Genomic DNA, 11351 nt, shown 5'->3' with positions numbered 1-11351 from the left:
ACAGCGGGGGGGCACCCTGGTTGGGAAACACTGCGTTTAGTAATGCGTTTAACATCTTCTTTCCTGCTTGTCACTGATGGATTAGCATTAGCCCTCCTCCCTGGGCATGCTGGGAGTTGTAGTTTCGGAACAGCTGGAAGCACCCTGGTTGGAAAACACTATGTTATGTATAGATGAGCTGTCACTGTTAGGTTATGTCAGTGTTTCTCAACCAAGGGCATGCTGGGAGTTGTAGTTTCGCAACAGCTGGAGGCACCCTGGTTGGGAAACACTACGTTATATACAGATGAGCGGTCAGTGTCAGGTTATGTCAGTGTTTCTCAACCAAGTGCCTCCAGCTGTTGCAAAACTACAACTAGAAACAACTGGGGGCACCCTGGTTGGGAAATACTGCGTTACGTAATGCGTTTAACCTCTTCTTTCCTGCTTGTCACTGATGGGTTAGCATAAGCCCTCCTCCCCCTTTCCAATTCTTCTCTTGGCATCATGGCGCACACACGCACACAAAATAAACCACACGGAGCCCATATAGAAATATATATCTAGAAATATATTTGCAGTCGGTTCTTGAACAGAGCAGAGGTGAGGTGTTAACTGCGGTGATGAGAGGAAAGGGTGGAGGAGGGGTTGTGGGGCAGCGAGGAACATGCACAAAAAAAAAAAAATAAACGTAGCCAGGCAACTCGTTCGTTACGCCGCAGTCTGCAGAGCATTGCACCCGTCTCGGTGGTTGTCGTAAGCCCCTATATACATCTCACCTGCAAGAACATAATCCCATAGACAGTCCCCTTCTCTCAGCACAGTATCTCACCCACGCCCAGACTAGGAAGGCTGCAGAGCATCGCCGCCCTGACGTCACCTATCGCGTTCCCTTCTGCCCACCATCTCTTCAGCGACGCTCTGCAGACTGTCGCTCTAAAACGGTAGCAGTGAAGGATTGGGATGTGTAGCTTATCTTATCCCCACACCCAGGAAGATCCTCATGTCTCCCGTTTAAAATAATAGTTGAAATAAAAAGTTTCTGAACCCCCTTGATGAATGTGAAAAATGACAAATAAAAGTGGACAGGGTGCAATGATCTGCTAATATTTTTAAAGACAGAGGGTGCAATGCTCTGCAGACGTTCCACCTGTAATGGGGGAGGAAATTAGGAAAAGGGTTTGTGACTCTCATTGTCTCTTGTAAAGTGGTGTCGGGCGCAGAGGGACTGGGTCTATTTTTTATTTTAATTTTTTTTTACTGCCAAAGCAGCGGGCATAGGCTGGCACAGAATGGGAAGCTTTTACCCCCTTTTCTGCCAGGAGAGCAGAAAGTGGGTAGGATGAGCATCATTCTCTGCCAGAACAGCAGGTATGGGACGGGCAGCATCTAATTGCCAGAAGGCAGGCTGGCACGGAGCGGGCATCATCTATTTCTCCCTTTGCAAGAGCAAACACGAATAGTGGATAGCATTTTAACCCCCCTTTGCCAGAGCAACTGGCACACGCTGGCATAGAATGGGCAGCAATGGGACACCGTTCTCTGCCACAGTAGCAGGCACACACTGGCACAGAAGAGGGTGGTGTACGGGTTATTTGGGGGAGAAATGGACGGCGCTACTCGGAGTTGAAATACTGATGGCTGTTGAATTGCCCGTCCTCGTCCGGCAGGAGCGCATTGGGATCCATGCAGTACTTGGCGTCGTAAACCTGGCGCGGGAGACCGTACACAGTCATGCCCTGCTGAGATGCCCCCTTGTTTGTTCCCATTTGCAAGGGTATGGTCTGGGTGTCGCACTGCTCCATGCCCAGCTTCTGCTCGAAGATCTGGCGCTTGGTGCCTGGAGCCGTCATGCCGGCCTAAGGAAACAGAATAGTGTGTTAAGTCTCTAGGACATCAGTGGGAAAACTACAATTCCCAGCATGCCCGGACAGCCTTCGGCTGTCCGGGCATGCTGGGAGTTGTAGTTTTGCAACAGTTGGAGGCACACTGGTTCGGATTATACATGTGGTTATAGTACTAGTCTATCCAGGGGAAGATGTAAAGTTACCTGGGATGCTCCTTTATTGGTGCCCATTTGTAGGCTGATGGTAGCTTGGTCCAGCGGCTGGTCAGTGCCTAATTTGGGGTCATACAGATGTCTACGGGTACCATATGATGTCATCCCTTTCTGGCTGGCAAACTTGTTGGTTCCCATCTGCAAGAAGACAAAACGTTTTAGAGTACACTACATGCTGAGGAGATGCTGTGGAGTATTTCTACACCAAAATCCAAAGCCGAAAATCCGGCCGGAAAATTTTCCGCTGGACACTCCAATGGCTGCAGGTGCTGGATGAACATGGCAGCACTAGGACCGCTCGGCAGTGTGCAGTCTCCATAGACGGCAATGCATTTCCGAGTGGAACTGGGATCTTAAAGGGGTTATCCAGGAAAAAAACTCTCTCTATCTCTCTCTCTCTATCTCTCTATCTCTATATCTCTCTCTCTCTCTCTCTCTCTCTCTCTCTATATATCTCTCTCGCTCTCTCTCTCTCTCTATATCTCTCTCTCTCTCTCTCTCTCTCTCTCTCTCTCTCTCTCTCTCTCTCTCTCTCTCTCTCTCTCTCTCTCTCTCTCTCTCTCTCTCTCTCTATATATATATATATATATATCTCTCTCTCTCTCTCTCTCTCTATATATATATATATATATATATATATCTCTCTATATATATATATATATATATATATATATATATATCTCTATATATATATATATATATATATATATATATATATATATCTCTCTATATATATATATATATATATATATATATATCTATATATATATATATATATATATCTCTATATATATATATATATATATATATATATATCTCTATATATATATATATATATATCTATATATATATATCAACTGGCTCCAGAAAGTTAAACAGATTTGTAAATTACTTCTATTAAAAAATCTTAATCCTTTCAGTACTTATGAGCTTCTGAAGTTAAGGTTGTTCTTTTCTGTCTAAGTGCTCTCTGATGACACGTGTCTCGGGAAACGCCCAGTTTAGAAGCAAATCCCCATAGCAAACCTCTTCTAAATTGGGCGGTTCCCGAGACACGTCATCAGAGAGCACTTAGACAGAAAAGAACAACCTTCACTTCAGAAGCTCATAAGTACTGAAAGGATTAAGATTTTTTAAATAGAAGTAATTTACAAATCTGTTTAACTTTCTGGAGCCAGTTGATATATATAAAAAAAAAGTTTTTTCCTGGATAACCCCTTTAATTTCTGCGGCAGATGTTTACATGCTAAATGAGGCCTAATTCGGGATTTTGAGTCAATAGGGATAATACGTAATACACTTGCGTCGTTTCTGACACCCCCAATTATTATTTTTTGAGTCGCAAATGAAATCTGCCGTGACTTGTGACCCCACCCTTAATAAAGTGTTGCCCCTAAACTAGCGTGAAGCGTTTTGTACGGCTCCCTTCACTATCATCAAACTGTTCTGTAATATTTGACTTTACTCTGCTGCCATCTCCTGGGGAATCTTGGGTATGACAATATCAACTTACTCTACCCCGAAATTCCCTAAATTATTATGATATTCTCTGTAAACCCATCGGCAGACACAGACTGCCGAAAATATAGACAACAAAAAAAAAATCTATACATCGCCATGTTCTGACCCCTTTTCCTTTTATACATTTTTCCGCCTATGGATCTGTGTGGGAAATAATTTTTTTTGTAGTTTGAAACGTTATCGCTTTTGTGGTCACTTTTTATTACATTTTTAGTGCATATTTTTTCTGGGATTTGATTTGAGTAAAAATGATCCGTTTTGGTGTTTAAATTTTTTTTTGCCGTTTCCACCTTTGACCTTTCTACACATGGCGATACCAACTATGCTTGCTTATTTATTTAACTATTTATTTATTTATTTGGTAAATGGGGTGAATTTGAATTTTTATTAGGGCCGGGGATTTTCATTTATTTTAAATTTTTATTTATTTATTTATTTTTTTTAAACAATTTTTTTGCCCCACTAGTTGACCGTGCAGGATTAGAAATTTGATAATTTAATAGTTTGGGCAATTCTCCACGTGACGATACCAACTATGCTAATAAATAAATAACTACATTAATATATTTATTTATTTTTTATTTGATGAATGGAGGGTAGTTTGAATTTATTATTGCTGGGCGGGGGGGGGGGGGGGGGACTTTTTAATAAAATACTTAAAGGGGTATTCCAGGCCAAAACCTTTTTTTTTTTTATATATCAACTGGCTCCGGAAAGTTAAACAGATTTGTAAATTACTTCTATTAAAAAATCTTAATCCTACCAATAGTTATTATCTTCTGAAGTTGAGTTGTTGTTTTCTGTCTAACTGCTCAATGATGACTCACGTCCCGGGAGCTGTGCAGTTCCTATGGGGATATTCTCCCATCATGCACAGCTCCCGGGACGTGACATCATCATTGAGCAGTTAGACAGAAAATTTCAGAAGCTAATAACTATTGGAAGGATTAAGATTTTTTAATAGAAGTAATTTACAAATCTGTTTAACTTTCCGGAGCCAGTTGAGATATATATATATATATATATATATATATATATATATATATATATATAAAAGGTTTTGCCTGGAATACCCCTTTAAAAAAATATTTCTTTAAGCTTTTTTTTCCCCATTAGGGGCCTTTTATAAGCAATCATTCCATTGCTTATATAGATCAATGTGATGCATACGCATTGCAATGATCTATGAGGCTGGTGCTCTGTTGGTACAGCATTTCATATTAGTTGCCGAGTCTTGGCAGATACCGAGGCCTAGTACAGGTGTCGTGAAAACCAATTGGACCATTAGACTACCAGGTATGTATATCGCGATAATAGTTGATTGACCAATATGAGTCATTACCGCCATTTATGTATCAGGTACCTACCAGGTATGGTGCGGGCCTGGCTCCTGAGTGCATCTCGTACTCCCTCACCTTACCCATGACATAAATGTACTTTGTGGGTCAGGAATGGGTTAATGCCATCCCCTCTGGTGCCATGTGACTTTGCACAAGCCTCACTCACCTGAAGTCCAATGATATTTCTCCCTTCCCTAAGTTTTTCCGGGTTGAATTTCCTCTCCTGGGGGTCGGCGTACTTGACTCCAAGGGTCCCTTTGTCGCCTTTTGACCTGGCCTAAAATATCGAAAAGAGCGCGTAAGTATAGATTTCACCATTTCATTGCTACCCCTAGTCCAGTTTTGCAAAACTACAACTCCCAGCATGCCCGGACAGCCTTTGGCTGTCCGGGCATGCTGGGAGTTGTAGTTTTGCAACAGCTGGAGGCCACCCGGTTGGAAAACACTGATTTACAGATTACGCAACATGTGCATGTTTATGTCCCCTGGGACATCCCCGATCTTGAACTATTAGGGTGCGTTCCCACCTGGCGTATACGCAGCGTATTTCACGCTGCGCAAAATTTACGGCAGCAGCGGGAAATACGCTGCGTATTCCTTGCTCTCTATACACACAGGGCTTTCCGGCGGCAGCCCTATGTGTGTAGTGAGTTTTAGAGGCGGGGCCATGTGCCGGCGTTACTGTGACGCGCGGCTCCGCCTCCAAAACTCACTGCACACATAGGGCTGCCGCCGGAAAGCCCTGTGTGTATAGAGAGCAAGGAATACGCAGCGTATTTCCCGCTGCTGCCGTAAATTTTGCGCAGAGTGAAATACGCTGCGTATACGCCAATTGGGAACGCACCCTTAGGCTGCATTCACACGGCCGTCTAAACCTGTCCCGTTCTTCTCCCATCGAAAAAAAAACCAAACAATAACAGTTGCAAACGGATGTTATCCATTTGTATCCGTTATTGTTCAGTTAATAAACCCCCAAAAAAAATGTTATTTTGTTTGCTCGGAAGTAAAAACGGATTGAAAAAACGGATGCAAACGGATGACATTAAAGGCTCATCCGTTTTCCATAGACTTCAATGTTAAATTTACTGTATCCGTTTTTTCTTCAATTTTTTTAACGGAAGAAAAAATACTGCATGTGCCGTTTTTTCTGCCGTAAAAAAAAATAACGGAAATGAGCGCAGACGGGTACAAACGGATGTAAACGTTTTGTAAAAAAAAATCCCATTGAGATGAATGGGATTTTTTTTAAACCGTTTTTGATCCGAAACGGGGATAAAAAATCCGAAACGGGGATAAAAAAAAAAACAGGGACAGACCGTTGTGTGAACGCACCCTAATAACGCAGGGGACATGGTGTAATGTATCCGTCAGATATGAGAAAACCAGGACGCAGCTCTGGAAGTGACTGGAGTAGAATGCAAATCAGTGCCAGATAAGTAAAGTATGTAAAGGTGCGTTCACACGGCCGTCTGTCCCCGTTTCTTTTCCCCGTTTGTTGCTGCTTGTAAACGTTTTCCGTTTTTTTTTATTTATTTTTTTTACAGGAGAAAAGACGGCACATGCAGTATTTTTTCTCCCGTCAAAAAAACTGAAGAAATAACGGATACAGTAAATTTAACATTGAAGTCTAAGGAAAACGGATGAGCCTTTAATGTCATCTGTTTGCATATGTTGTTTCGATCCGTTTTTTGATCCGTTTTTACTTCTGAGCATGCCCAGAACAAAATAAAAAAAATATATATTTTTTTGTTTATTAACTGAACAATAACGGATCCTTTTTCTTTTAAAGTCCGTTTTTATTTTTGACGGGAGAAGAACGGGACGGGTCTAGACGGCCGTGTGATCATCATGGGAGACGTAGTTCAAAACGTAGTTCAAAACATCTGCAGTGCCGTGGGTTGCCTATGATCATACATTGACCCGATTTGTTATGCGCACTGCTCATTTTGACCACCAGGTGGCAGAAGAAAACTGCGATCCTACTTTTTTAGGTCCAAAAAAAGCTTTTTGGATGACATTAGCTGCGTATTTAGGTACACATTACATCACGCAATGCACTATGGGTGGGTATTGTGTAATGGCTGCTCATGTGTACTGTAGGAGATGCCCTACGGCTGGATAAGTGGTAATACTGGTGATTATAAGAATAATTTGTTAGGGTGTGTTCACACGTTCAGGTTTTTAATTGAAATGATTGAATACAAAGACAGGAGAAGCTTCAGTTTTTTCTTTATATGTATCCTCCATTTATAATCTGAGTACCGCTCTGTGAGTATAATCTATGTATGTATGTGTATATATATATATATATATATATATATATATATATATAACTCAATGGGGGAGATTTACCAAAACCTGTCCAGAGGAAAAGTTGCTGAGTTGCCCATAGCAACCAATCAGATCGCTTCTTTCATTTATGAAAAGGCCTCTGAAAAATGAAAGAAGCGATCTGATTGGTTGCTATGGGCAACTCAGCAATGTTTCCCCTGGACAGGTTTTAATAAATCTCCCCCAATGTGTGTATGTATGTATGTGTGTGTGTTCCAGCATCACGTCCAGTAAAGATATCAACATGAAACTTGTATGTTTTATATGTCAACAACAAACGTAGGATAGGTGATTTAACCCTTACTCACCCCCATTTGCGAGGGTTGGGTTTTTTATTTAACCTCTTAATGACGGAGGGCGTAGCTGTACACCCTGCGTCCGGTCCCGATATATACAATGCGGGGTCACGCTGTGATCCCGAGTCATACCGGGTCGGTCCCGGTGGCTAATGAAAGCCATGACCCTGGGCTAATAGCGTGTGGCACCGATCGTTTTAACCCTTTAGACGCAGCATGCAAAGTTGATCGCCACGTCTAAAATGAAAGTGAAAGCTTCCCGGCAGCTCAGTCGGGCTGATCTGGACATCGCGCTTTCACTGTGATGGTCCCGATCAGCTAGAACATGAGCGGAGGTCCCCTCACCTGCCTCTGTCTCGTCCGATCGGCGATTGATTGCTCCAAGCCCGAAATCCAGGCTTGAGCAATCGACCGCCGATAACACTGATCTTTGCCGTGTCAATGCATGGCAATGATCTGTGTAGCAGATCAGTGTGTGCATTGTAATAGCCACAAGGGGGGGCTATAACACTGCAAAAAAAAGTGTGAAAAAAAGTTAATAAAGATCATTTAACCCCTTCCCTAATAAAAGGAAGAATCACCCCCCCCCCTCTTTTCCCATTTAACCCCTTAAGGACCCAGCCAATTTTCACTGTAGGACACGGACATTTTTTGCACATCTGACCACTGTCACTTTAAGCATTAATAACTCTGGAATGCTTTTACCTTTCATTCTGATTCCGAGACTGTTTTTTCGTGACATATTCTACTTTATGTTAGTGGTAAAATTTTGTCGATACTTGCATCATTTCTTGGTGAAAAATTCAAAAATTTTACGAAAAAATTGAAAATTTCGCATTTTTTTTTAACTTTGAAGCTCTCTGCTTATAAGGAAAATGGATATTCCAAATAAATTATATATTGATTCACATATAAAATATGTCTACTTTATGTTGGCATCATGAAGTTGACATGTTTTAACTTTTGGAAGACATCAGAGGGATTCAAAGTACAGCAGCAATTTTCCAAGTTTTCGCAAAATTTAAAAAATCGAAATTTTTCAGGGACCAGTTCTGTTTTGAAGTGGATTTGAAGGGCCTTCTTATTAGAAATACCCCATAAATGACCCCATTATAAAAACTGCACCCCTCAAAGTATTCAAAATGACATTCAAAAGGTTTGTTAACCCTTTAGGTGTTTCACAGGAATAGCAGCAAATTGAAGGAGAAAATTCAAAATCTTCATTTTTTACACTCGCATGTTCTTGTAGACCCAGTTATTGAATTTTTACAAGGGGTAAAAGGAGAGAAATCTTCCTAAAATGTGTAATCCAATTTCTCTCGAGTAAGAAAATACCTCATATGTGTATGTCAAGTGTTCGGCGGGCGCAGTAGAGGGCTCAGAAGGGAGGGAGCGACAATGGGATTTTGGAGAGTGAGTTTTTCTGAAATGGTTTTTGGGGGGCATGTCACATTTAGGAAGCCCCTATGGTGCCAGAAAAAAAAAACACATGGCATACTATTTTGGAAACTACACCCCTCAAGGCACGTAACAAGGGGTCCAGTGAGCCTTAACACCCCACAGGTGTTTGACGACTTTTCGTGAAAGTTTGATGTGTAAATGATTTTTTTTCCCACTAAACCCCATTTCTTCTGAGTATGGAAATACCCCATGTGTGGACGTCAAGTGCTCTGCTGGCGCACTACAATGCTCAGAAGAGAAGGAGCACCATTGAGCTTTTGGGAAAAACATTTTTGGAATGGAAGACAGGGGCCATGTGCATTTACAAAGCCCCCCGTGGTGCCAGAACAGTGGACCCCCCCCCCCCCACATGTGACCCTATTTTGGAAACTACACCCCTCACAGAATTTAATAAGGGGTGCAGTGAGTATTTACACCCCACTGGAGTTTGACAGATCTTTGGAACAGTGGGCTGTGCAAATGAAAAATTTAATTTTTCATTTTCACGGACCACTGTTCCAAAAATCTGTCAGACACCTGTAGGGTGTAAATGCTCACTGTACCCCTTATTACATTACATGAGGGGTGTAGTTTCCAAAATGGGATCACATGTGGGTATTTATTATTTTGCGTTTATGTCAGAACCGCTGTAAAATCAGCCACCCCTGTGCAAATCACCAATTTAGGCCTCAAATGTAGATGGTGCGCTCTCACTCCTGAGCCTTGTTGTGCGTCCGCAGAACATTTTACATCCACATATGGGGTATTTCCATACTCAGGAGAAATTGTGTTACAAATTTTGGGGGTCTTTTTTTCCTTTTAACGCTTGTGAAAATAAAAAGTATGGGGCAACACCAGCATGTTAGTGTAAATTTTTTTAATTTTTTTACACGAACAAGCTGGTGTAGCCCCCAACTTTTCCTTTTCAGTACGGAGATAACCCATATGTGGCCCTAAACTGTTTCCTTGAAATACGACAGGGCTCTGAAGTGAGAGAGCACCATGCGCATTTGAGGACTAAATTAGGGATCGCATAGAGGTGGACATAGGGGTATTCTATGCCAGTGATTCCCAAACAGGGTGCCTCCAGCTGTTGCTAAATTCCCAGCATGCCTGGACAGTCAGTGGCTGTCCGGAAATGCTGGGCGTTGTTGTTTTGCAACAGCTGGAGGCTCCGTTTTGGAAACTGTTCCATACATTACGTTTTACATTTTTATTGGGGGGACAGTGTAAGGGGTTGTATATGTAGTGTTTTACCCTTTATTCTGTGTTAGTGTAGTGTAGTGTTTTTTTGGGTACATTCACACTGGCGTGTTACAGTGAGTTTCCCGCTAGGAGTTTGCGCTGCGGTGAAAAATTTCCTGCAGCCCAAACTTAAAGCAGGAAACTTACTGTAAACCTGCCTGTGTGAATGTACCCTGTACATTCACATGGGGGGGCAAACCTCCAGCTGTTTCAAAACTACAACTCCCAACATGTACTGACAGACCGTGCATGCTGGGAGCTGTACTTTTGCAACAGCTGGAGACACACTGGTTGGAAAACCTTTAGTTAGGTACTGTTACCTAACTCAGTATTTTCCAACCAGTGTGCCTGCAGCTGTTGCAAAACAACAACTCCCAGCATGTACTGATCGCTGAAGGGCATGCTGGGAGATGTAGTTATGCAATAGCTGGAGGTACGCAACTATAACTCTCATAATGCCGAGACAGCTGTTTGCTGTTTGGGCATGCTGGGATTTGCAGTTTTGCAACATCTGGAGGGCTACAGTTTTAGAGAACACTGCAAAGTGATCTCCAAACTGTGGTCCTCCAGCTGTTGCAAAACTACAAATCCCAGCATGCCCAGACAGCAAACAGTTGTTTGGGCATGCTAGGAGTTGTAGTTTTGCAAGATCTGGAGGGCTACAGTTTAGGGACCACTATATAGTGGTCTCAAACTGGAGCCCTCCAGCTGTTGCAAAACTACATATTCCAGCATGCCCAAACAGTGGTCTGGGCATGCTGGGAGTTGTAAAATGGTCTCAAACTGTACCCTCCAGATGTTGCTAGGCAACTCACCGGCTTCCGTCGGATCCAGCCGCACGTCATCGCCGCCCGCCGATCTCCGTCGCCCGCTGCCTCCGGCGCCCGCCCGGATAGGTAAGTGGATCTTCGGCGCCGGTCCCCGTCGTTTCCCCGTCCTGCCCCGCCTATTGTGGGTGGGCAGGATGGGGAAAACGAAAGTTAACCCCCCCGCCCCTGATCTGCTATTGGTGGTCGCGTCTAGACCACCAATAGCAGGGATAGGAGGGGTGGCACCCCTGCCTCCTCACTCCTATCCCATCAGGGGGATCGTGGGTGTCTTAGACAACCGCGATCCCCCTTATATTCCGGGTCACCATAG

At 42.8% G+C, this 11351-nt stretch overlaps 1 protein-coding gene across 10 annotated transcripts in view; it reads right to left on the bottom strand.

Moving 5' to 3' along the window:
- Positions 1 to 561: 561 nt before the first annotated feature.
- CNN1 (calponin 1) overlaps positions 562 to 11351 on the bottom strand; it is a 65893-nt gene continuing 55103 nt past the window's right edge. For all 10 annotated transcript variants that reach the window (XM_056570420.1, XM_056570427.1, XM_056570423.1 and 7 more), the window contains exons 5-7: positions 5066 to 5176; positions 2030 to 2176; positions 562 to 1838 (exon numbers count right to left, since the gene is read on the bottom strand). In XM_056570420.1, the coding sequence (XP_056426395.1) occupies positions 1596 to 1838; positions 2030 to 2176; positions 5066 to 5176 (501 nt within the window). In that variant the 3' untranslated portion in view covers positions 562 to 1595. The remainder of the gene's footprint in view (positions 1839 to 2029; positions 2177 to 5065; positions 5177 to 11351) is intronic.

This window comes from Hyla sarda, chromosome 4, assembly GCF_029499605.1.
Source record: "Hyla sarda isolate aHylSar1 chromosome 4, aHylSar1.hap1, whole genome shotgun sequence".
NCBI classification, from domain to species: domain Eukaryota; kingdom Metazoa; phylum Chordata; class Amphibia; order Anura; family Hylidae; genus Hyla; species Hyla sarda.
The sequence above is the reverse complement of the archived record's forward strand: the minus strand, read 5'-3'. Positions and strand labels throughout refer to the sequence as shown.